General features: G+C 44.1%; 1 protein-coding gene across 1 annotated transcript in view; it reads right to left on the bottom strand.

The window, feature by feature from the left end:
* Positions 1-27,113, bottom strand: part of LOC129383851 (complement C3-like) — an 81,044-nt gene that overhangs the window by 9,290 nt on the left and 44,641 nt on the right. Inside the window, exons 10-21 of the mRNA XM_055068788.2 lie at positions 25,413-25,569; positions 20,864-20,944; positions 18,718-18,886; positions 16,519-16,691; positions 15,238-15,396; positions 11,196-11,306; positions 9,792-9,897; positions 9,665-9,700; positions 5,963-6,044; positions 4,617-4,704; positions 2,718-2,789; positions 656-761 (exon numbers count right to left, since the gene is read on the bottom strand). Coding sequence (XP_054924763.2) covers positions 656-761; positions 2,718-2,789; positions 4,617-4,704; positions 5,963-6,044; positions 9,665-9,700; positions 9,792-9,897; positions 11,196-11,306; positions 15,238-15,396; positions 16,519-16,691; positions 18,718-18,886; positions 20,864-20,944; positions 25,413-25,569 — 1,340 coding nt within the window. The remainder of the gene's footprint in view (positions 1-655; positions 762-2,717; positions 2,790-4,616; positions 4,705-5,962; positions 6,045-9,664; positions 9,701-9,791; positions 9,898-11,195; positions 11,307-15,237; positions 15,397-16,518; positions 16,692-18,717; positions 18,887-20,863; positions 20,945-25,412; positions 25,570-27,113) is intronic.

The following is a 27,113-nucleotide window of genomic DNA, read 5'->3' as shown; positions in this document are numbered from 1 at the left end:
ATTAATGCATACAGGAGGCTAAGGTTATGCCGAAAGTTTTATTGCACTATCAGTTATACGGACACTCCAGGCACATTTCCGCTATCGTCATCGCCGTGATGTTCCATATAAAAACTAAGTGCAATAACAACGTCGCCGCACGCACTCGGCTGTACGTGCGAGTGAAAGCGGGCAGGGGCGAGCCGACGACAGTGGGTCAACCTCGTGCGTGCAAGGCGGGAAAGCAAGGAGGTAGCGCGCTGTCTTCCATCCCGCGCAAGGCGGGGAGTGCGTTCTACTCCAGCGGCGACTGCGTATGGCACAGCCACGCATGCCTTATCTTGAAGACGATCTGCGGTGGGGACGGAGTGCGCCGAGTGCTGATAGCTTCATGTGTGCTGTGTTCTCACCGCTTAGTTCACGTTTACGCGAGAGGCAGCCAGCCCGAAGGCGAATTGGCTCGCGGCTGCAAGTGCACTCGAAAGCGACCATCTTGCGTCACGGATGGACGTACGGGTTCCCTCATTGGGTAGGCATAGACAGGTTTACACACTTAAAAAACGTGTCTAAATATATGCGAGATATAATGTAACTTCTATTTTGTAGCTGCTATATGCTTTTGCCTTAACCGTGATGTGTCATGTGCCTGCAACGCTGCGGAAACGACGAAACTCACAGGGGTCGCTGTGGTCGTACACCTTGACTGCTGCCGCCTGGACGTTACGGACGACGTGCTTGCGTTCAGTCTTGAATTTCACGCAAGTAGGTGCTTGCCACGGTATCTGGGCACCGACAAAAAACTTTCATGAGGGCCACTGCAAAGAACGGATTGTGCGCCAGCCAAAAGAGAAAGACAGCTCCCCTGAACATTTGCATTGTCGTTTTGACTTAAAGGGACTGACAACGGGCCAGAATGTGTTGCGAGATGTTGATGAAAATGAAATGACCACGCTTTATAGTGATAAAATCCATGCTGTTCACGATTTAAGAAGGAATTTTAATTTTAGATTCTCAAAGAAGTCTAAGAAACAGTAAGTGGCGTGGCTTCGTGGTGAAATCTTGGAATTTCGGGGTAGGCTATGAGATTACTGTACGTAGGTCGGCTGTTATTAAGTACAAGATAAGTATTGCTTAAACTTGCAGTTATATTATTCGACAATTGCACTTTACTCTATGCTTCCTAAATCAAAAGCGCATGCATGGCTATGGCAACACGCTGAACTGTGTACCACGCGTGAAAGCGTCATTTCGTTTTCGATATGATTGATTTCGTTTTTCAAGGTAGTGGGACAGGAATCCACGAAAATACATAGTTACTATTGCAGAAATTATTTACCACATCGGAAAACATAAATCGCGGGAACATCGACTTGATAAGCAAAACAATAATTACTCACACGGCCGTACTCGTCGTCTGAATCCCATTAATGCCGGCCTATTATTGCTATCGCCCTCACTTATCACAGTTTTGAGCATGCTTCCAGTGAATGACTACATCCTCACAGCAGATCGAAAAATTTTGATAAACATGTTCCACGGCATTTTCCACGTTACCACTTCATGAATTGACACTGCGACCGGTACTCTTTCCATAGAATTAAAAAAAGCTGACCGTAAAAATTGGTTGCCAGTCCCTCTTAACCATGGCCTTTACTTCGACTCTTTAATGCTCACAGCCTTTCATGAAAAAGAACATCAAATTTCTCATAATTCTTAGAGAATTTCTCATGCTAAATGTACTTAACAAAAACAGCATTAGTTGATTTCCTGTATTCAATATAAGCATTGAGTTACGCGTCCAGACAAAAAATTTCACGACGTGGGTAAAATTCTTTAATATTGTTGTTAGAACTCATCACATCAATATGTATGTTAAGTATCAAGCTACGCGCATCCGTTCCCAAACACAGCCTCTACCAGCGGATACTCACGACTGGTTCCCTCAGACAGAGATAAAGCAAAATGCACCGTGAACGAGTCGGACTCGTCAGTGGTTAAAGGTTACAGGTGCTTACAGAAACATATCTCTAAGGCGATGATTTTCCGGACTGTGCACACCGGAAGTGATCACGGAGCCGGAAAGACGTCATGACAGTCATATTTTAGACACCACCTATATCTGTTAAAATTGGCAGGACAGCTCGGCCTTTGAGGCTAAGGACGAGATTATAAATTTAAATACGCGACACAGAGCCTGGACGTCTACTGACTTGCAATTTCGTCGGCATTTGCTGGGCGAGGAATCGCTAATTCGGAATTTGGTGCAGCGGCCTTTCATCAAGTCATATCACAATATGTGCTGTCATGAAAGCATTTAGCTAGAATATGCCGGCGCATGGTCCACAATTGAAAATACCTGTTACAATCTGGGGACAGAAATTTAATCCTCAACCTATATCGTCAAGCTTTAGATTATACTGCACACTACACGAGGAAACGCCGATTATTGAATTACTGAAGAAAGCACTCATGAATAATTTAAACAATTCATTATTGAGACATGGAACCCTTCAGAATAAATATCACCCATGTATCACAAAAGAAATGTAACATGTAAGAAAGACATACCAGAAAGTGGTACACAAGGAAGATAGCCAAGGGCTTTGTTTTATTTCTTGCGTGTTGGTACGTGCAAGTTGTGCGACACTTCAAACCGAGGACACAGTGCACCAATAATCGTATGCTCAACGAGCAAGCTGGATTCACGAATATGAGAATGTGGAGGAACGCATCCTCACCTGTTTGAAATAGAGGATCACTTTTCTCTCGGTTAAGACGTACTTGGCCAGATGCGGATTCCCTGTTATTGCCTGTAAAACAAAAAGAAACATACTAAAGCTACGTTTCTCTCACGTCAGGCATTTCGGCACCTATCAAGCTATACTTGACCTTCATGGCAATTTCAGGATTTGTTAGCAGAATACTTCAAAACACGCCTGCTTACAGCTCGCGTAAAAAACAGATTTTTATAAGAGAATACCAGCAAACTTGATAAAGGAAGAAATCGAGAGGCAGGCATAGACAAAGTAACAGGAAGGTGACTGTGACTTTGTTTATGTTGTCTTCCTCTGGATTTTCTCCTTTTCTGTGCTTGCGGTCCACTGCACTCTCCAAATGGCCTCAATTCCAAACGCGCCATCTTTGCTTTTATTACCACTCTCATTTTTGGTGCTCCTCCCGTAAAACATGTGCAATAAATGTGTACTTTGCAGTATCTGATTATTCTAGAGCTCAATATTAATTAAAAACTGTCACCTTGTTGTAACTAGCGAGCTCACGCATATTTGATGTTCCCTTGAACTCCGATGATGTGCAATAGCCGCAGATGCAGGAGGCATTAACTTGGCTTTATCAACTAGTATTGAGAATGAACAACTAAGGTCCTGCTTGCTATGAAAAAGCCGAGTGGTGCCAGTTGAAATGCCATGTATGTTAATGCTGAAAACAATCTACACATCTGGCTGAATAATTTGGCAACACTGAGGCTACGAAAGACACCGTAACCAACAGCATAGCGAATTAACTTCCGACCCCATGTGATTGTTCAACGTGCAACTTTAGCCAAGTACGCGAGCTTTTTTAATTTCGCTTCAATTCAACTGCAGCCACAGAGGCCGGGAGTCGAACCAAGGTACTCGTTCTCACTAGCACAATGCCTTAGCCAATGAGGCTAATGTGAACCCCGGATATCGACACACTTCTCGACCAAACGCAAGTGAATGAAGCAATAATGTTTGACAGCGGGCTAGCTAGTTATGCATTCTTCGTAGCAGTGTCAAAGTACACGTAAACGTAAAGAAAAAATTCACCAGCAATTACGATACTCAGTAATGCAAAATTTGAGTGCAGCTTATACGTGTTTTCGTTTCAAAATATATTGGCTGACGCAGACAATCTGTCTCGTGCGGCACGTTGCAAACGGACCGAAGTTTGGCGCGACTGCCTCACTAACCAGATCACGAGAGCTAGCGTGTGGGTGAAGCGCGGCCGCAATTCACGGTAGCCGCCACAGACAGACCTCCACTTATGCAGCGCTTTGTTTCCACACCGACGACAAGCGCTACTCTGGTGCCATCTCACAGCCATCTCGCAGTCATCGTCACTGCAGAGCCAGACTTGCGCGGCACTACGCTTTCATTCTCACACTTTCGCCATACCCTCCTCATCAGCTTTCCTCCTCGCGCTTTCTTCTCTATCGCCGTCTTTCATCTCCCATTGCGCTCGGCGTTCCCTTTCATTCTTCGCCGTGCTAGTTCACTCGGCTACGAGGGACAACACTGACGCCGACGCTCGCTCCAGGAACAGACGAGTAAGAACTGTGCTCTAAAAAACCAAGAAGGTACCGGACAAAGTGCCGACCACAAATTGACTTGCTCAATCTCCTCTGGAAGCGACTGGCCACACAGCGTACAGGCATCCCAGGAAAGATGAAAATTGAGGACCACACGCTGGTTGGGGTACCACTTCCTAAAGACACTGAGCAAGTTATGAGTTGTGGTCACCACTGAGTCTCGTCCCTTGGTTTTTCCTATGTTTGTATATGCTGTAACGCTGCTCTTGATGAAGGGGTCGGCAAATTTCCGCACAGACCTACCAAATATATCTATCGACAGAAGAGTGCTGGAAAGCATTCTTACAGCGGTCAAGTCTTCGACCACCGGATCGAAACCGCTGAGTAGTCCAACTTCGATGACAGCAGCGTTGGAGTCTGACTCGCCAACATACCTAAAGCAAGATAAAATTATTTCAAAACTTTTTGAGGCAACGTCAAATCTCCACAATAACCATACGTAGCTGCCTTAAACACTGAATTACAGCCTGTATTCAGAGTTCGCCGATCAAAACCAATTGATCCCTATGTCTAATAGTTCCCTATGAATATAAGGGTGTCCCATATAAAAACTCATGCGCTCCCATGTATCATATCGTGATTCCTGTAAGGTATATAGGAACTTACAAGTTTTTATTCAGGACTGTCATCCACTCTTACGAAATTATTGGATATATAGCAAACGTCTTCTTTTTCTATAAGGAATATTTGAGGGTGTTCGAGAACTTTCGGGGCCCTGACAAACGCATTTTCAAGGATTAAAGCAACATAATAACTGACAATTCGAAAACAAAACACGGCGTTGAACAACGAGCAAGCTTTGAAAGCGTTTACCATTAGACACACACTTACTTCACCTATTTCACGCACTTACCGGGGCCGGTCGGTCAATGGGTCTGTAACCGTTTTCCCACCAACTTTTGCCACTGGGTAGTCCATGATATAATGGCTAGTACATTGAGCTGCTGTGCTGAGGGAACTGGGTTCCAAACAAACCATCTCACCAACTTGGATTTCTCGGTATTTACTATGGGTACGTGGTATTCTTCAGTGAATCCATTTGACGCCACCACGGGCCACTGTTTATACGCCACTCGGTGTGTGACGCTCTTCAATGCACCTCTTTGACGTCAACTAATATCAAGTGTACTGGTCACTAGCCATGTTCCACTTCTCGTAATAATCACTATATAAGACATATAATTAGCAATTACGCCTCACTCATAAGCTAGAGTGCTAAACGCGTTAAATGTCATCATTCAATTCTAACAAATGCATATAACGGCAATAATTTTTTTTCATTTCGCACGAAAAAGAGACAAACCTTCTGCCGAGCCACTTTTTCGCAGAAACCTTCAGAAACTGTTACAAACAAGATGGCTCCTTACCATAAATATGTTAATTGGATCAGAATGGCTTCACTCTTAGCTTGCACAAACCTCGTGGTCAGATGCACAAATAAAGTCGACCAACCTTAACGGAAAGCCTAATTCAACGATTTTGGAGCACATCGTGAAAGTTAAGCGCTCTTAAAGCCATGAAAATGCCAGTTTCCCCTTCAAGGTTTTTTTTTTTTTTTTCAATAGTTTCAAGTACCTTTACAAGCCCTGTGTCATAAAAATGTATTATTATCAACACAACAACTTAACTTACTGTGAGCAAACTTCAATTTCGTAAACAAGCTTGCTCCCCTGCAGTTCGTTAGGTGGTCTAACAGTGCCGTATGGACCTGTCACTGAAAGGAAACGTGAATTAGGTTATTAGAAATAAGAACGAAGTCGATATCTCCTTGTCTATGCCAGGCTTCGGATAACTTTATATCTTAGATATTGAGCTATGACAGGTTTATTGCATTTTCATCATCACTAAAAACGCTGCAGAAGAGCAAATGAATAATGCTGAAATTTCTGCGAGTCTTATTGCATCCAAAAAATGAAGACTCCAAGCCTTAAGCCACCAAAATACTTACGTTGCGTTAAGAAAATGGGTATTTCAAGCGTGTTCTTCTTAAAAAAGAAACTGTGTGCCACGTCAGACATTGTGCTAGTGGCGAATCCTTTGCATTAAAAATTAAAAAAAATCATAGCCAACCCACCGCATGCTGACATACGATTGTCACAGCTAGCACACATATTTTTTTCGTTACTGCTATAAATGTGCTTATTTATGGTGCTTTTACATTCTAACGCTCTGTTTCAAGACGTAGTAGAGGCAACATATACAATAGACAAAATTATAGCCCGATCACTGTTGGTTCGAATGGATGTAAAGCAGTAATGTCTGATAAGATATTTTCGCACAAAGCTAATGTCAAACTTCAAAGAAACACCTCAAGGAATACGAATGAAAGTTTTTATTCGCTATATTTGGTATAATTACTCAGAGTAACCAAATCCAAAATATGCACTTGGCTCCTAATTTCCAGTTTTTGTAAGTCAGATCGAGGAACAAATTATTACGAATATTTGTTGGCGTCAATACTAACCATAGTTATGCTCATGCTGTGCAGGAAACCGGTAGATATACAAATGTTGAAACAGGTAAGTTCATATTGTGCAGGGAGCATTTGTTTTTATTTTGCAGTAGGCACATGTTTCATTTTTGTTTTACTGGAATCTTTAGGCTCACAAAACAATGTTTGTCAAGTGAGGGAGCATGCGGACGCCTCCTCATATTTTATTGTTGCGTTCAACCAGTTTGCCCCGAGCAAGGTCGCCTAGTGCGCGTTTAACTGGCGCTGCAGCCTGCACGTTTGCTTCAGTTCCTGTACAGTGATGTGCAGTTATCTAGAGCGTCCCAAAATACTGTACAGTAATGAATAACGGAACTTGCACAGGTGGCACAAAAAATCTAGGAGATTAGACTGCTAGTCAAGCTTAGGTCGAAGGTCAGTATGAAATCAACTGCGTATTCTTGTGCGAGGGAAAACCCCACATGCCGGAAGAGATTGTGCGTGATAATTGGTATTTAGGCTGTAAAAGCAACCCGCGTTGGGAAAAATAAAGCTGCACGTTTGAGCACCTACCATTATTTGAGACATAGATTTAAAAAACCCGGCAGATCCCACGCCCTGTGGGAACCGATGTTGTGCGAAGCAGCCTGCGGGGAGCCTACCAAGTTAACGAAACGACCATAAGAGCACCAAGACATAGGCGGCTGTTTCGTGACGTACATGACACACATTGTGACTGATCGTTTATGTTCGTCATACACTCTCGTCATACAACGAAAGTTTGGGTATGTAACGAAACCACTGTAAGTGCAAGGAGACACAGACAGATAGATACTGTCAAAGTGGCATATGTTCGCCAAGAAATGCTTCGAATTTAGAAGCCTAGACGTCGGATCGGAAAATTAGAGAAACTGAGAGAAGCTACGGTGTCTTCACTACTGCTGTCATTTAAAAAATATGTTGCTCCAGTCGACCAAAGTGCAAATCTTGTGTTGTTTTATTGAGGAAGGGCTAGGAACACTGCAGGCTAGCTTCAACGATATATCTCATCAAAGCTATATTTTTCCAGACTCCACAATAAGCCAAATGGTCATATCTAACTGACTTAAGGTTCCGCCATCCTTTCAGAGGGCACAATGACATTGCTAGTATAATTCCATTGGAAATATTTAATAGCTCGGAAAAAACGCTTTCGGGTGCATTGACCGGCTTCTATAGGCGCGGTAACTAAATATATCTGCCAATCTTGCAAAGCAGTTTTCTACCACGTTTAGCACATTTAAATATTCCGAGCATGGTTTCATTTAGAACTCTCTTGATATGCATGCGACACATTTTAGATATCCCTATTAGTACTTTGATTTGCACAACAGATTTAGAGCCGTTATGCCTGCGTGTACATTTGCGCACACAGTACTCGAACGGTCTAAAAACATCCCTGTAGGGTCACGTCATTTGGCCTTGTGGACTATTCTAAAGCACAACCACAATAGGCCTGCTCATGCTTCTAATCCTATATTCAGCAGTGTTTTTCAGGTGATGGCATAACTGCACCTAAAATCAAGAACAAGCGCTGGACAATACTGCCTGTATATATCAGTAGTAGCTCGGAAAGGTAAACAAATTAAAATTTTCACTTAGGAACGGTGCCACAGAAACCGGAACACAAATAAGGACACACCAAGAAGGTCTCAAGCACGTTATTATCGTCTTCATGTCTTCCTATATGCTTTGGGTAGGCATCGTTTTAGAGCTCAGAAAAACAAATTAGGCGAACAAATGCATTGAGAAAGTTACCAGCATATAAGAGGTTGCCACTCCCATCCTCAAGATTCCAAATTTCGACATATTCAACCCGTTGGTCTTTCAATTGTTTGGTTTAAGACTCCGCCCCCTACCACTCCATAGTGTATGCTGTTTGTGCTCGTCTCTCTCTCCCCTTCCACTCGCACTCTTTTTATCCCCCTTAACCCTTCCCCCCGAGCAGTGTAGCCAACCGTAACTACCTCTGGTTAACCTCCCTGCCTTTCTATGCATCATTTCTCTCTCTCTCTCCAGTTGATGTTTTAACCCACTGAACCCAAACAAGTCGCGCTCGACCGAACAGCGTTGTGGGTTGGGGTAAGAGGAAGTGGTATGGGAGGAACTGTGAACATCATGTGTCGTGTACATCCCCTTTTTACCCATCTTTAACAAAAGGCGCTCACCTTTTGTTTTTACGAGTTCAACAATACAACGTGTGGAAGGTCAGCGGTCCTGTTAAGTTGGTTGACAGGCCTAGAGCACGGCTGCGGGTAATCTCATAATTTTGTAAAGTGCACAAACGCCCGTGTGTTTCCCAGGCAACAGCTGGAGTAATACAAATGGATTTTTCACTTTTTTTGCTTTCAAAAGACAAGGATGATCTGCGACAACTGCTCGAAGCCATTTTTCTGCCTGTGTGGTGATTCCATAGTATTCATCTGTATTCTTCTACATGCACCAGGTGGTCTCCTTCCTATTCATTTATCTAATCTCTCTTTACCTTGTATCCCAGCCTCCCAGGGTCGACTAGCAAGCCTAACGCCTGTCCATTTAAACTTCCTGCTTCTTTACATCGGTCTCCTCCTCCTCCTCCTCTCTCACTCTCTCTTAATTTTTCAGTTTGGTGCAAATTACTGGTACATTTAAAGCTTAAAAGACAAAGTACAGCTGTACGTTTATCAATTAGCTACTCGGAAATACGAAATATTATCAAGTTTTTCCAAACTGAATATGCTAAGGCACCTAAATTGTAGACGACACGTAACCACAGCTCTCACCAATACTAGTAATTTGTAAATCGATCATTAGCAAAATACTATTGTGCAACACTGAAGTCGGTGAACAACAGCAACTTGATCTGTAAAATTAATGTAACTCACCATGCAGCGAAGATCCAAAATCCACAGATCGACGTTCTGAAGCAAAAAAAAAAAAAAGACATGCGAAAGTGAATCGGAATTCATTAGTCATTTTCTGCACAAAAGTTCCTTGTGCAAATGATTTTACCTCGGTCGAATCCGAGAAGCTCATTCAAAAGCTCTTCCGGGAAATCATCCAAGGCAGCGCTCTTCGCTTTGGGTGCATGGATGCCAGCTCGCACAGTCACGTTAAACTGCGGATGAAAGGTGAAACATTGTGCAGCATAATCATTTACTCTTGTTCATGACTTCACGCATACCACAGACCTAAAGGACTTAAGCCAAAAATAGTAACCAATCACAGTACAGAAAATAAAGCTCTGCGCTATGCGAAAATACGTAATAAGGTGAAAATATATACAGAACAAATGCTTCAAATCACTGGATTAACGTTGAGCAGCTGATACTTAAAGGGACCCACCTGTCAACGGTTTGAGATGACAAACACATAAAGCAGTTTAACGTAAGAAGCAAACTCCTCATGCTACTCATTAGCGACTGTAATGCGATAACATTATCAGGAGCGACTCGAATACACTTTGAATACAATGTCTCCGGTATCGGCCCACGTTACAAATGACATCAAGGCTAGGGACCTCTGGTTATTCGAAATTTCAAATCCAAATACAGAAGTAACCGTTGCTTGATTTTGTATTCCATTCGAGAACTACTTAATTTAATGCATCAGATTACGTTTCTTTCAAATATTAGAGGAATAAGCACTTATTGAAATCTCAAAGGAGACAGAAAGATCGATGTGATGGTTGTTTTGATGAAATATACTATGGGATATTAGTGGTTTCTGCGCAGGCAGAAACTTACGGAGCAAATAACTTCTAATGATGCTGTGTATGAATGTTTTCGGGAAGAAATCATCGTCGCGAATGCTGTGTAGTATTGATTCAGCCTATATATCTATGCGCACCTGTGGAAATCAATTCTGTTGAAAGCACCTTCTGTTCTCATTTGTTCTTCTTCTGTCGTTTTTCATACTGAACTACTTATTACAAAATCATGAACTAACAGGCTCTAAAATATACAATTTTTAAAGCCCGAATTAAAACATTTCTGATGGTACATAGCAAGCTCCAGAATAAATATATCACCCCTCCCCCCAAGCGCATCTGTGACCCAGTCTTGGGGATCAGTACTCTAATTTGCGTTAACACGAACATCAAAGGTCAGTGAGTTTCCTCTATAAGGCTGTCATTAGTGGAGTGTGCACAGCTTGGAACAATGGACAAAAAGTAACTACAATGGCGCGTCTACTGCTGCCATTCCTGTAGCTTTTCTGGCCTCAAGATCTTGTGTTCCAACAAAAGAACCATTCTGTGAAACCACTCCTTCATGCACTAGTACACAGATGAACACAGGCAGTGCGTAGACTTTATCGTAGGTACTGCCCATGCAAGATGTGTTGCGATAAGAACTGGGTTCATTTAAAGTTTAACATTGGAGTGCTTTGCATAATAAACTAAAGCGGTAAACTTACCTTGCACAACACTTCCGGTGGAAAAAGAATGTTGTACTTCATCCTAACGGAAAGCAGCCCACTTCCGGTTCCGTTAGCTGTCACGCGCAACTTGCCCGACATGTCGCAAATCTGTAGCATAATAAAGTGGCAACAGGAATTTAATCCTTCTCACACGGATGTAATCAGCTTTACCACTGAAGTAACTTATCTATGACATTTAACACTTCACATTATACTAGCTGTCTGAACTTCAGCAGGCGCGCTAGTGGCGACATCGCGGGGTGTTGGACCAATTACAAACATGGCGAGGGAAGTTTTTTTTTTTTACTTTTCTCGTAAAATATTTTTGAGGCCACCATACTTTCATAACTGTGATAGTGCCAATGTCTTTACATGAGCTCCTGAGCAGCGCATTTGACCGCAGTTCATGTAATGGTTTCGTATGCGCTGATTTAGCACAAGTTCACGAGATGGCACCACCATTGTTGTTCAGCTATAGTATATGTACCATATGTATAGCATACTTGATGAACTCAAGCACGCTAGATAACCATTTTTCACCGCTCCCTTCAAAGGGGATGCCAATAAATCATCGTCGTCATCATCAACAGGTACGTGTATGATAATTCGTCATTTCGAAAAAATTTAACTTTAGCTTGTCCGTAAAGGTGTTGCCCTTTATACCTAATGTCTCAACACCACAAACGTAGAAGTGAACGGAAGCAATCATGGCACCATCTGGTGACATTTAATTAAACCAGAGTGCAGAAAGTGTGTTGATAAGTTACAGGTGTAAAGGCATCGGCAACATGAAGAATAACAAATTTATAATAGCTCTTACTTTCATTTTGCACTTTACGAGAACATGCGACAAAAAGATTACGGTTATAAGTACCTCACGATGACTCTCGATGATAATGTGGTTAGCATTCAAGAAATGTAGCGATGCATCATATTGCTGAAAATACGTTTGCCTAAAATTAGTAGTGGTCGCCAAGGCCACCAAGGCCGCATGACGACGAATGTATGACTGCGACGTAGTGACGAAAAAGGAATGATGTCGATGGAACTACAAAGGTGGTGTGATGACAATGAGATAACGATTGGGAATTTATGATGATAGTAAAATGACAAAAAGCATGACGACGACGGCATGACAGTGGGATGATTCTGAGTGTATGACGACAATAGCGTGACGAAAAGAATGGATGGGACAACTGGATTACGAAGCTAGAAAGACAACAATGGCACAAGCATGACAGCATGGCTACAACGTACGGTATGACTATGGATGCATGGGAGCGACTGTGATGAAGACGCAATGACGCCAATGACGTGAACACGGCGGCCTAATCACGACTGAATGACGACAGCGTGATTGCGATAGAATTACGAACAACGAACGACGTCATTGGACCGACGAAGGTGGTATGACGATGACAACATAAGACGAAGACGGCATGACGACAATGTAATGGCCTTTCTAAAGTGATAATTGTAAAACTCAGGGTGTCTACCAAGTTGACAATTCTAAAACCCCCGAGTTTTCCAGGTTTTACCTGAGTGCCTTAGCAAAATTCCTTGGGTGATACAGAACTATGTTTCATGTCAAGACGGGCTGAAAGGATATCGCCCGATGCTGTCACACTCTAGAAAGCCTATGAAAATTTTTTTCAATGACTTAATCCAATTTGAATACTAAAAAGCAGTGCTTATGTTATTCAGAAAAATAGAAGGGAGGGGTTAGTAAATGCACAGCAAATAAAATGTCTGAAAAAAATTGCAAATCGAATCGGACATTCTCAAATACAAATAAAAAGGGAATGCATACAGAAGAAAATATTTTCGAATATGAGCTATTTCTATCAACTGATAGCAAGCTCAGTGGTTTGAGGCCCAAACTTTGTCTCAATTCAGATTCTCTCGCAACAGCTTGTATGTCAACCTCAACCGTCCTGACATACTCTCAGCCCGCGCACGACGCCTGAATGTTGTGTTTCACTGCTTTAAAGAGTTTATTTTGGTTTGGATAAGGGGCACCTGCCTCTCGGCCTCAGCCATGACCGATTAAGCTCAAAATGGTGGCAGCACGCTTCCTTTCCCTTTCATTGCCCAATGCGTAGGTCCTTTCTGTTCTTACCCTCCTTCCACCACTCGTTCGCCCCACGGACCATTTGAAACATGTTCTTGGTTAGTTGCACAGTCCACGTCCGATTTTTCAGACTCTCTAGGGGCCTCGAAAACGTCTGAAAAATCGGCCAGTTGGAAAAAATAAATGCATGTCATTTACTTCCCTAAGGGCTCAATCAGCCACAGGCATATTCCAAAACGCTCTGAAGACCTGTCGGTACACGTATTTGCCATATTGGTACTCGTACTGTGACAGAAAATACTGTGTGCACGAGTGCATAATTAAGGAAAACATACTGTCTTGCAGCAATAGCCCCTTCTCATGATTGTTATGATTCACTGCAATACTTATGCGTATGCTTCACTAAGTGACCCTTCTGTACAGAGGCAAAGCTTACTTTCGGGAACCAGCATTATGCAATGCACCGTGCTTTCTAAGCTTCTAAGCCAATCGCGAGGACCACAAAGGTGGAGTCTGTGCCATTGCTGGCAGCAGCGAATTATTTCAATAAAGAACGCGGCACCCAATGGCAAGAAGCTTCATAGCGAGACTAAGCAGCTAGGCCTAGCGTTGCCGCAGTGGTGACTACGGCCGCCAGCGGATCTGCGTGCGAGTGCCGGTTCGAGGCGGCGAGGTGATCAATGTGGCAGCGGTGGTGACTTTGATTAATGCCATTTCGGACCTGCGGTCACGGCAAAACGTCCGGAAACTCGGACGGCGAAGAGTTCTTACGTTCGAAATTTCAAACGTTCCGATACATTGACTCTATGGGGAACGTGGTGGTGCCGCGAAGCGGTCCAAATTATCGGGAATCCGGAAAGTCGGTCGCTGACTATACACTGGCAACTCCTCCAGAAGACGACAGGGCATCAGAGACGACTCATTGCGATTCCTGTCCTTTACTCGAGTCAGCATTACCGTGACTTTCAACCCTTCCAATAAAATTCCAGCTTATTTTCCCTGTAGAGGCACAAATTCCCTGAGTTTTCCCCGAGTTTTTCCCGACTACTCAAAATCCCTGAAAATTCTGTTTTCCAGGTTGGTAGACACCCAAAAAACTATAACGTGACGAGGATGGTATTAGGGCAATTGTATGAGGACGACTGCGTGGCAACGATGGAGTGATGACAGAATGACGAAGTGCTGATGACGAATTCAGCATGACGAAGGTGGAATGATCACAACGTCAAAGTGACAACAGTGTGACAGAATTCATGATGATGACTGTATTATGACTACAGCATGACAACAGTATTGGGACAATGGGATGACGACGAGTGCATAAGGACGATGGCGTGACGACTGTATAACGAATACTGCCCAGCAATGATGGCGTGATCGCGGCATGACGACAGTCGATTGACAAAGCTTAAGTGACGAAGATAGAACGACCACGCTGACCTCACAACAGTATGACGACTGCATGATGACTGTATGAGAACGGTGAGACGACGATGGCTTGACGAGATTTGTATCACAAAGCTGGAGTGATGAAAATGCAACGACCACGAGCACATAACTTGTGGCTCAAACTGTTAGACAACTTGGGCAACTGGGTAGGCATAGAAGGCATGATGAAATTGAAATAAGAAAGCTGGAATGACAACGGCTGGAATAACCAAGGCATCACGACCACGAACAGAGACCTAGTGGCGTCAGCTCGAAGACAACTTGGGTCAATGGGTTGGCATAAGAGCACTACATACATACATACATATACATACATACATACATACATACACACACACATACATACATACATACATACATACACACACACACATACATACACACAAGAGAGACTCAAAACGCCCACATCTACGCCGGTGTGGTATTCCGTCAACTTCATTGCATATCAAGAAAACTATGACTCCTTAATTGTACTGTTTATTTGACAAGCTAAAGGCAATCTTTCATGAGTATACTCACATCCACCTCCTGGGGCACTGCTGCATTGTCGGGCCTTATCCGAATGCTCTTGTGGAAGTACTGCTGTCCACTCATAGTAACATCGCACATGAGGTCCATGTCAGGTTCCGAAGACTTCACATCAAACTCCATAACCGCCTGGAGGGCTACTGCACCATCCTGAAATTAAGGTTTCTTGCGTGCACAGACGCCCTCTATGAGTCCCCGTTGAGAACTGGATAACATAGGTTCTACTGCAACTGTAGCCATCACCTGATGTCGCAGCGAGTTAGTGCAATGACCGGAAGGAAAGACAGGGAGCTATTTCTTCAATAAAGTGTTTACCTCCAACAGAAGTTCAGGTCCCGCGTGCGAACACGAGTTCCTAATTCACCTGAGGTGTATGTGGATTTGAATGCGTGCATGGCAGCATTTTCACTGGTCAGGTGTGTGCAGATATATGCTCACTCTATACAAGGATGAAGGTGGAGGCACGTCTGAACATGTTAACAGGATAATTTAATGTATGTAATTTAATGTAATGAATAAAGCTAGCAGATCCAATAACTCAATAAGATCAAACGTTATACATGTACTTGACAAAAGAGTGAACAAAGCCAACAGTGACTTTGCAGGAAAACGTAAAGTAAAGGCACTAACGGGTGCTTCGAAAAAAAGAATTTGCGATACCCTTACAAAACTCACACGAATTCTGTTGTCCTTGTATTGAGTTTCTTTCTCCTTTTTTTTTTGAGACACAGTTGGTTATATTGCATTATTCTCACGGACGCTGTTTTCTGCTGGCCGCTGCGAATTTAAAAATTTTACGCCACTTTTATCCCACCTGTTCAGCAATGATGGCAAAGTTCATCTCAGTGATTACAAAACGTAAGCAGAACCTCAACGCGCAACAAATCACACGATAGTATAACTTTCCTCTACGGTGAGCTGTAACGGCAATGTAGCCCAAAGCTTATCCACGAAACCAAATACGGTTGTGCATTCTTTTTTTTAAATCCCAGATATTTGTTCTGCGCAATTAAAGTTGATATAGTCGGCCTTTTTTCATGGACAGAAGCCCACCTTTTCTTCATGCTTTGAATACTTATCTCGCATCCCCTACAATTCTAAGGTCATTTGCCTTTTTTTTTTTCGCCATCGCATTAACCGACTAAGCTACATTACCTACTGCATATAGGGACTCACAGAAGTTTTCCTCAGTTCCACAGTATAGGGGTGCTGAAATCTGTGCGTACAAAAAAGGCAGGTTTCTTTTTCTTCTACATAAAGATTTACACTCACGTGTGTTGAAGAGGAAGTACCGGACAGAGGGCGATGTGTGCTGAGCCAGCTCACAACGGTCTGGATCACATCGGCGTAGCTATTGTCGCTGGCTAGCAGAGCAAGAAGCGCGTAACTTGTGCCTTCGACAACGTATGGAGTCACATTGCCTCCCGTACTTCGTGTGTTCAGCACTGCGACATAAGTGGAGTGTATAGCATGACGTACAGTGAAGTCTCAGTCTGAGAGCAAGTGTGGAATAGTTTGTTGCCTTCCGTGAAACCTCTGCACCTCGAAAGCAATTCATTGCTCGAGACAATTGCCTGCTTATCTTTGTTCTACAAAGTGTTTTCAACCAACACTTGTAAAAAAAATTATGCCAATCCGACCGACATAATGGCATCTATGTACGAAGCAAAGCTTTCGCAATTCACTTATTCAAAAGCTGTGCAACTGTTAATCTTCTGCCACAGCCTTTCGCAGCGTAGAGACAGCTTGCCCGCCAGGTAGAACTACAGGACAAGGAGACCTCTACCGCATGACCAATGCGGCCGTCGATTACGCTACCTCCAGGATCCAAGAGGGCATCGAATTTCTCTCTTTAATAAAAGAATCACGGTTTTAAAGGAGTATAGTTGTCGCAGTGAGGTTATTTAGGGTATTTGAGCACTGCTATTTAGACAGCGCCTGTTATGCCTTGTAATTCCGTAAAGAACAAAGTCGGCCACCAACACATCTGTAATGGCAGTACGGATAGGGCTACATATAATTTTAGCGCAGTTAGTGCACTGCTACCAGTGCTGCTAACACAAGCAAGACTTCCCTAGATCCAGGGATTCTCCGCTTTGCTTGGGAAATTTTTCTTTCGGATCTAGAGAAAATTGGTGCTATGACGTGGAGAAAAAAGAAAGACTCAAGGACACGAGAAACCAGTGCCACGACGCCGAAATGATCGCTATGAGGAACTGCTGATGTGACTACATGTTTTCCTCACACTCAGCCCAAATTAGCTTCACATTAGCCTGCGAAGTACGACTTGTCCTGCTGCAGTGCACTGAATGCCTCTCATCAACTGGATGTCCCCCTTTAAATCAAGTATACTTATCTGTAACCAATAAAACGAACGTATGCCGCAATGCCAGCCAGAGCAGCACCTGCAACTCTTGGCATTAGCAGACATTTATACCTAGCGCCAAGCGTGACTAGGTGGTCGGGGCACTGCGTAGCCGACTATGCACTGAAATTAGCCATTCATAGGCAGAGGGCATCAGAATCGCATTGTAGAGTCCCAGTAGTCACGTACTTGGGCGTGTTTTGGCATAGGGGAAAGAAAAATAATTGGCCGCATATCTGCACGCTTTGCTGCGGATGACTTGTAAGCAAGCAAACGTGGTGCTGGAACGTCGGTACAGCACAGCATCTCGGAAAATTTTAGAGCACATACTTCAGATTGGTGTGGTGAAGGGACACACAGTTTTGATATGGCTACTTTATCTGCAATCCAGCGTAGTCCTGTGCCCGCTTGCTGACAATTCAACTAGGGTTCCGTGTCAACCTGGGCATTTTGCTTTTGTTGAAATTTAGTTTGCCCGTGGAACGAGTATAAAAGCGCTGACATCTCTTTCTCTGAATGTAGTTTCATGCAGGAGACTGTATTGCTAGCACGAAGAAATCTGGTTAGCGTGGCTTGCACTTCGACATCATTTCACTTCGAGTGCCGCGATTTCATTGTTAAAATTTACAAAACAAGCTTGGAAATAAATTCGAACTATCACTTTTCTATATACCTGTTATAACATAGAAGTATATATTTACAAAATTCACACAGACAAACTGAATAAACTTATCTTACAAAGTTCTGCGGAAATCTAGAGAGTTTCTTGATACAACTTACGGGAAAAGTGGCTTCGGAGATAGAAAGCACTGACTGCTACACCTCCTTATCACCAGGACGTGCTGGCATATAACTGCCTCGTGCCTCTCCCTATGCTAGGATACTATGGTCATAAAACTAAGATGAAAAACAGCAGTCAATGCCGACGAAGTTAATAACATAGTAACATCTAGTAATATCGCGTTTTTATTTTTTGCTCCTCTTATTGAGAAATTTGCAATATAGGTTCTCATCCACACACTAATATTACTATTGCTCTCATTTGTTCGTTTTTTTTTTTTTTAAACATGCAGTGCTATAAGGAAGGAAGCACATAAATGACTTACAAGGTTCGTGGGTGAGCTTTTGCATGAGGGCCAACAGTGCGTTGTCTTTTCCCGTGACGTTTCCTCGCATCATTGCGTACGCTGCGAGAGCCGTTGCGTGGGCGTTTTCATTTCCGAAATCTGTCTCGCTGAGATACATTGCAGTCTCTCGCATGGGATGCAGTGCAGACTGCAAAATACGAAACGTGACACAAAACCATCTGTGACTCATGCAACTGTGAAGATTCAATCGTACACGCGCTGTGTTACTGTGGGATCGTTATTAACATCGAACAATACGGTCTTCGGAGTGTGTTAAACCACAAATATTGTGGACCATTTCCGGAAACAAAAAGTTTCTTTGGCTGTGGCCCAAGAGATGACATCACCAACCATTACATGATGCAAAGGAGCACTTATCCACCACCGCATCCTCAACTCAGTAGATCGCAAGCTGTCCAGTGGCGACAACTACAAACCAAATCATACAAGAGTCCGATACTGATGCACGCTATTTATCCAGACATATACACAACAGAAAGATGCAAAGTGTGTGGCACCAGAGCCACGCTAGAACCCATGCTATGGGAATGCCAGGGACTGACAGAGGACAATGAGAGCGAAGCCTCCATCGACAGCCTCCGCACGCGATGGCAGGCCGCGCTGCTCAGCTCGAAACTAGAAGACCAAATCTGGGCCATCCAGCGGGCCAAGGAGGCCGCCGGGAAGCAAGAACACTTGGCCGTAACCTCAGCGGGTGTCCCAGCCCACTAACTCGCTGGACACGAATCGTTCTGTTCCGAAGTAAAGTTTTTTAACTCACACACTCCCGTGGCAGCCCACGTGTACGTGGCAGACTTACAAAGCAACGCAGGCATTACTGCAGTTTGCGAAATCGACTGCATTATCACTGCTAGTGCCTCGCTCCCTCTTTTTTCTTTATTTTGACCCTTAGCCCCCTTACTCTGCCTAGGGTAGCAAATAGGACACACGTCTCCCTATAGCTTTCCTACCTGTGCATCGAATCCTAGTAGGACTCGATGCACAAAAGCTCGCATCACGACGAAGCTTGTGGTAATGCAAAATGGGGAAAATGTTTAAACTTATAACGATGTTCCGCAAACAAGGCAGAAAGCTGGGCTAGTTGGTGTGTCATTATTCAAAAGACTAGCGCAAAATAGCAGGGACACAGACAGAGAAGACGACAGGACGAGCGCTCGTCCTGATTAGCGCTCGTCCTGTCGTCTTCTCTGTCTGTGTCCCTGCTATTTTGCGCTAGTCTTTTGAATAATGATCCCGTAAACAATTGCATTCAAATATAAAGTTAAATATTAAATTATTCTGCGAGATTTCGAGTACTGCACGATGGGCTATCACTCCCGCTGTAGACAAGTGTTTCGGAGCAATCTTTACCACCAGGGATTATTTAAGGTGTACCCGAAACGCGGTGCATGACCGTTGTTGCATTCAGCTCCTGCTTCCTTTAAACCCCTTCCCCTGTGTAGGGTAACAAACCGGACGTGCGTCTGGTTGACTTCCCTACCTTTCCTGCCTTCCTTTTCATCCTCCTCCTCCGCTCCCGCGGAATGCTGCCGAGAACGAAGTCGGCGAGCTCGTGCTAAAGAGCACAGCGCCCCACCTACTGTGACACCACGATGGGTTCGAACAACAAATGTAGCCATATTTTTGGGGAAAATATTACTAAAATAGGCAAGACCGGAAGTTATCAACAGGCAAAGCTTCTTCACATTATTTACCATCACGTAATAGCACCGACGATAGTGCTTGCGCAACCAAGCGCCACGTAAACATAAAACGACTGAGAAGTTATCGCACATCCCTGCGTTTCGCAGTTGTGCTGTGCATTTTATCTGTCCGAAATTTTTTTGAGCCGCAGCAGTATCGATAAAGGTAATTTTTCTCTTGGCTGCGCAAGTGAGCTTGAAATTCTAGGGTGTATTGTACGGGTCATTAGCAGAAGCATCGAGTGCACTCCCGAGTACTTGTTTGGATAGCTTGACTGATAAAATACTTTAAAAGTTTTGTAGAATTTCTCTTCCAAAAGTGCTTGTGGTCAAGAGAACATGTGCCATGAGAATGTTTCAGTCATGTACGAACTGAACCCGTGCCGCTAGGTGAAATGAGTCACTTTCCTGACTAGGCGTACCTTTTCTTTGATGAACAGATTACATTCCACCAAGGTGATGAATACGAAGGCTGTCATGGCCGTAAACCTGTCTTCAGTTCCCTGTAAGATTCAGAAACAAGAATAACAAACCACTGTTTGATTGTGCCAACATTGGAATTGTGCGTGTCACTCATTTTTGCAGCTACAGTAACTCAGACAGAGATTCAGTTCTTCATATACAAACAAGTCGGCGGAGGGCCTGCATTCCAAGTCATGTCTCTACCATTTCTGAACTCATTATACGGCATTTGCCCCAAGAAAATTATGGCGCTATCAAAACATTAGAGAGTTATCTGCTAAGAGCTTATCGACGAATTCCCACATCATTCTCGTAGCCCGTTTGGCGTTTGGTTTCTAAGGAACAATTTTCCAAGCCTTCGCAGAGGTAGGAATAGAGCAGTCTATAGATTGTGGGCGCAAGGCATGTTAAGGAGGATGATCCTATCCCCTTCAGTCATGGTGTACACGTTTGTGGACGCAACTTACATTTCCCATTACTTTGCAGTGGTTGCAAGGAATAGACAACGAACATTAAGCTTTGAGTAAAGTGAACATTCTGCTTCCCAAAAGTAGACCCATTTCACTTCCGAGTTAATTTTATTGCTTCAGACGACCGCTTTGGTGAAGGCACTAGCATGTTTGACCGGACATTGGAAGTGGACTGTTTTGATAGTAATCGCGAAATATTTTTTTCACTCGTTGCAAATGCTTCCACTCACTAGTTAACATGTTAGAATAGCAGCTTGGGCTTGTTGGTTTTCCATCCTGCTAGTAACAGCGCAAAATGTAGACAAGGGACGAGACAAGAAGACACCACAAGCGCTGCGGTGTGGTGTCGTCTTGTCTCGTCCCTTGTCTACATTTTGCGCTGTTACTAGCAGGAATTAACATGTGCTTGTATTTCGAGCGGGTGATTCATTATTTTTATTGAAGAGACGTAGCATGAATAACTACAATAAAATAATAATTAATCGCTATGTAATTATGGTGGCTGTCTATAAAATGCAGTTATTCTCATCCCAGCTTAACTTGCTTTCTATGGAGTCTCCAGCACCGCGGCATAAAATTATGCAAATTTCACACATTTGTCGACAGTTGAACGTAATGTGGGACTGAAGGGGCTATTGAAGGTAAATATCAGGTTGAGCTCAAATAACCTATCTCTATCTTTTTCACAACAATAAGTTAAATTGATAAGTTGTTGTTAAAGGCATTTGTTCTACATCAGGGTGTCTACTAACCTGGAAAACCGGCAAAACCGGGAATTCTCAGGGAATTTGAATAGTCTGGAAATACTGAGGGAAAACTCAGGGAATTTGTGCTTCTATCAGGGAAAATTAGCTGTAACTTCATTGAAAGGGAACGAAAGTCGTGTTAATGCTGACTCCAGTAACAGAAGAATCGCAACGAATCGTCATTGACTCCGTGTCATCGGCACGATGTATTGCCAGAGTAGTTAACGACCGATTTTCCAGACGCCCAATTTATCGGACATGCCCGATAATTCGCACGGCTTTGCGGCACCACCACGTACTCCATATAGTCAGTGTATGTTGCCCTGACTGCAGGCATGAAATGGCAATAATCAAAGCCACCACTGCCGCCATTTAATCTCGCCGCCTCGAACCACGCAGATCCGCTGGCGGCCGTAGCCACCACCGCGGCAACGTTAGGTCTAGCTGCTTCTATGTTCGCTATTAAGCTTCTTGCCGTGCGTTGCGGTGTCTTTTCATTGAAAGAATTCGCCACTGTCAGCAATGGCACCGACTCCGCCTTTGTAATCCTCGCGAATAGCTTACAGCGCGGTGCGTAATGACAGTGTTTGAAAGTTAGCTTCGCCTCAGTACAGCAGTGCTACGCGGTAAAGCATAACAAGCGTGGGAAGGGGCAATTGTCAGAGGACACAGTATGTATACACACATTTTGGCATCTCCTGTCACAGTACAAGCACCGATATGCCTAATAAGTGTACTGGCAGGCCTTAGGAGCTTTTTCGGACGTGTCTGTGGCAATTTTAGCCCTTAAGGGCAGATAGGACATGCATTCCTTTTTTTCGGACTGCCCGATTTTTCGGATGTTCTTGCGGCCCCTAGGGAGTCCGAAAAATAGGACGTTGACTGTACAACTGACGAAGAGGATGCTTCAAATGATCGAGGGAGTGAACACATGGCAGAAGGAGGATGAGAACAGGAAGGACCGACGTACTGAGGAATTAACAGGAAAGGAAGCGTGCCGCCGCCTCTTTGAAGGAGCTTGAGCTCAAAAAACAAAGCGTTGGCTGATGCCGAGATGCAGGTGTCCCTTATCCAAACCAAAATAAGCTCTTTAAAGCAGTGAAACCCAACACTGAGATGTTGTGTACGGGCTGAGAGTATGTCAGAGCAGTTGAGGTTGACTTCCCAGCTGCTGAGAGAGAATCTTAGTTGTGACAAAGTTCAGGCTTCATACCGATGAGCTTGCTATCAGTTGATAGAAATAGCTCATATTCAAAAATATTTACTTATGTATGCATCTCCTTACAATTCATATTTGAATATGTTCGACCCAATTTGCTATGCATTTTATCATTTCTTTCGCTGTGCATTTTACTAACACCTTCCTTCTGTTTTCTTTTTAAATAAACTAGATATTACTCCTTACTATTCAAACTGGATTAAGTCATTTTTTTGTTTCAACATGCATACTACAGCATCGGGCAACATGGTGTCAGCATGTCCTGACATAAAACAGAGTTCAGGCTCATTCATGGAATTTTGCAAAGGCTATCAGGGAAAACCTGGAAAACTCAGGGAATTTGGGAATGTGAACTTTGTAGACACCCTGTACATGTGCTTCTATTTAAAAAAAAAAACCAATACGGCTTCCTTCGTATTCATAATTTCCTGAACTCGCTAGTGGAGTTTAACTTTTCTCTTTCAATCTAAAGCTATCCCTCACCTTACAACTCTGCGCCACCACACATATCACTAAGCAAGCAAGGCCCAGTTCGTTTTCTTGTACCAGGTACAGACTTCAGTACTACAGTTTGTGCGAGCGCTTCTTTATGGGGAACCAGCGCTGGAGCTTTCACGGCGCCTGCAGCGCCGCCCTGGCGGTCAGAACGTGCACAATGCAGCCTCCCCCGCGGACGAAAATTGCGTTGCGTGCCCTTAAAGTCGAAGGAAAACAAAAGGGCGCCGACGATACTGTTGCGTATACAAGTGCCACAACTAAGTCGGGATGAGGGAGGATGTATCCTTCTGCGTCTTTCCATCTAAACCCTACGAACAAGAACGGAGGCGGCGTTCGATCCAAGCAGTCAGGCGAGCGGAGTAAGCTCCCGTCTTGTCGCCCTGTCAAGCGGTGTCGGGCTGGTTTCTAAATCAAATTTCGCGTGTATCCTTGGTTTATTCGATAGTGAAGACGGTCAGCCATGGCAGACAGTACCAAACAGCAGAATCTGCTGTCGGTATTTCGTCGAAAACAAAATGAGCAATAGCATGCACCATCCGGCATATGTACCATTTTTCCTTCGCAATGCCACCGCCAAGCCCCTTCCAACGCCACCGCACCAAGTGAACGATACGAAAGGTAAAAATTATCCATTCATTGCCAAGAATTATGTGGGAGGGAAGCTGCCTTGTAATACGAGTTGTATGCGCATAGTGCCGGCGCACGCGCGACTAAGCCACCTATGAGTTTATAAAAATGCGCATGCGGATGAGGACTCGGCGCTGAGATGCATCCGGCAAATGAATGTAATTAGTGCTAAATGTAGCCAGGATCGTTACGGATCAAGCAGCCGAGCACTCAAACCTTTGCTTGCGCGAGTCAGCTGATGCGATAAAGCTTTCTTCTCCATTGACTGCTGTGGCGAAGTAACATCAGAATTTTTTATGTCTAGCCAGAGAAATATGGAATATCTTCAGGCCAATTAATACTTACGAAACCATAGCGCAGCACGACCGGAGCCATAACTGCTAGATTTGCGAGGCAGGCAGCCACGCAAGCATGGCATCGATACACGACGCAACCGTTAAAGAAACACACGTGCTCGCCGCGACGCACTGTGAAAAATGTATAAAGCTTAAAAAGCTTCTTTCGTCATTTTTTCACTTGATGGCGCTAGCTTCATTACAAAAACTCCACTTGAAGCGGCGCGAAAACGGAAACATACGAACTATAATACGGCTGCGTATGTGTGTGTCGTCTGGTTGTGTGGCTGGAATATGCCGCGTTTCGTCGCCAGGGCGGCGTGCAACGCACTCTTTTCGACGCGCCGCCTATCCAGCTCTGGTTCCCCATAGCAGGTTGTTCAGTGGCAATGATGGTCTGTCGCTGAGCCCGATGCCGAGCTTTTTCGATGGGTGAGGAATGCAAAAAAAACGCCCACTCAAAGAGCTTTGAGTGCGAAGCAAGCGCACCTACTTTGCCAAAGCTAATCCGGAACGCTCCACTGCGGCATCTTTCATAGTCCGTTTACAGCGTCGCGTATATTAAGCAGGATCGGGCAGCCAACCAGTCAAGGTCCGTCAACTTGCTAACTTACCAGAATGCTGTCCTCCGCGTAAGGCCACTCTTTCCGGAAAGCTCCCATCGAATTCTTCTGCCTCAGTAGCCACCACAGGCCGGATAAAATGACCGAGTCGTCGATACTAGTGTACTGCCTCGCTTTGCACAACGTGCGCGTGACGAATGCTGTCAACCTTTCGAAGCAAAAAAAAAATCAAACGAGAAAAAAAAATAGCACACATTGAACAAACGCTATCAAACGCAGCCCTGTGCATATTTCTTGTGTGGGCTCTTGTACTGGACGCATACAAATGCACCCAAGTGAAATACTTCCGAAAACATACCTTCTGTAGAAACATTCAAAGATGACCGTTAATGTAAGCGAATGGCCAAACGCTTCAAGAAAGATATTCGCTTCAATAAAGGAATGATGCGCTTGAAGGCATATATTTGCTACAGTGAAAAAATTGAGGCAGCGCTTGTTCTTTCTTTGCCTAATTTCACAGAGAACAAAGCCGTTCACCTGTACATCTGCAGCAGTAATTAGAGGTCCATATATAAGCCGATTCGTCACATCCCTGTCCCCTCCAGCAACGTAGTGAGCGCCGGCGTAAAAGGCAACTGTCGTCCTCTTCTCCAGACGATAGAGCCCTCTCCCGCAGCCGTCAGAGGGGGAGAAGTTGGCGGCCCAACTGTTTTTCCTGAGCACTCCATAACCACGTCTAAACCAGGTATAAGCCTCGTATAGGTCTCGTACAAAGCACATATCAACCACGTCAAGCTCTCACATGAGAACGCGTGCCTCTCAAAGAGCTATATAATATTTGGCGTTACGCACCCCGGAACTGCAGTTTCGCAAGAGCATGCGCCTTTTGTATCGGCGCCGTTGCGCCGGCGCGTAAGAGTGCGAGCCACACTGACAACCTCAAAAGTGCGTGAAAAACCAGTCATTCTTTTCTTATTATGGTACAAATACTTCCTGTAGGAACAAAAGTTATTGGCGACAATTGCTTTCGTAGACACAGCTGGATAATTTTTGTACAAAGCCTGCTGCACCGTGACAAAGACCGGTGTTGCTACCTCTCTTCATCATGCCAGAATTTTGACAGTGAATGCCCGCGACCATGCAGTGAGATGTGTTCATATTTGCCGGTGCATGTGTGACAACGTGCTTGTTCATTTAGTTAGTAAGTGAGCGTCTACAGCACTTTATGCAACTGCTAAAACGGCTAACCTTACTCCGTATAGCTGCCTAATAATTTGCTACCACCATCAATGCTCTGCCTTTCGGACGAATCTGCCTTTTTTAGTTAGCCATTTCCAATCGCAAGCTCATGTCATCCGCCTACTGGTGACGACAAGCTTCATCTTTGAACGAAAAAGCATTAGGACAGCACGCAGTGAGTGACAACGGAAGCCACAGACCGATATGCGCGTTCGTTTGCCATACGCAGTGTTCCCGTCTTTAGCGTTGATTCATTCGAAGACGTTTCCATACCAACTAGCTCGGATTCAAAGCCTAATAAGCTTCACCTTGCCACTAGCTTGCGGCACGTCAGTAAAATACCTCCCCCCCGCCCCTCACAAAATGGTACACTAGCATATTTGGTTACCAGCACGACGATCTACATGGGAAGTAAGACAAGTGACAGGAAAGAAAGCTGCTTACTTCTCATGTAGGTCGTCATGCTGATAATCAAAAATGCAACATTACCAACATGCCCCTTTCAGCTACCCT

This window comes from Dermacentor andersoni, chromosome 9 (genome assembly GCF_023375885.2).
Source record: "Dermacentor andersoni chromosome 9, qqDerAnde1_hic_scaffold, whole genome shotgun sequence".
NCBI lineage: Eukaryota > Metazoa > Arthropoda > Arachnida > Ixodida > Ixodidae > Dermacentor > Dermacentor andersoni.
Note: the sequence above shows the minus strand (reverse complement) of the source record. Positions and strands in the feature narration are given on the sequence as shown.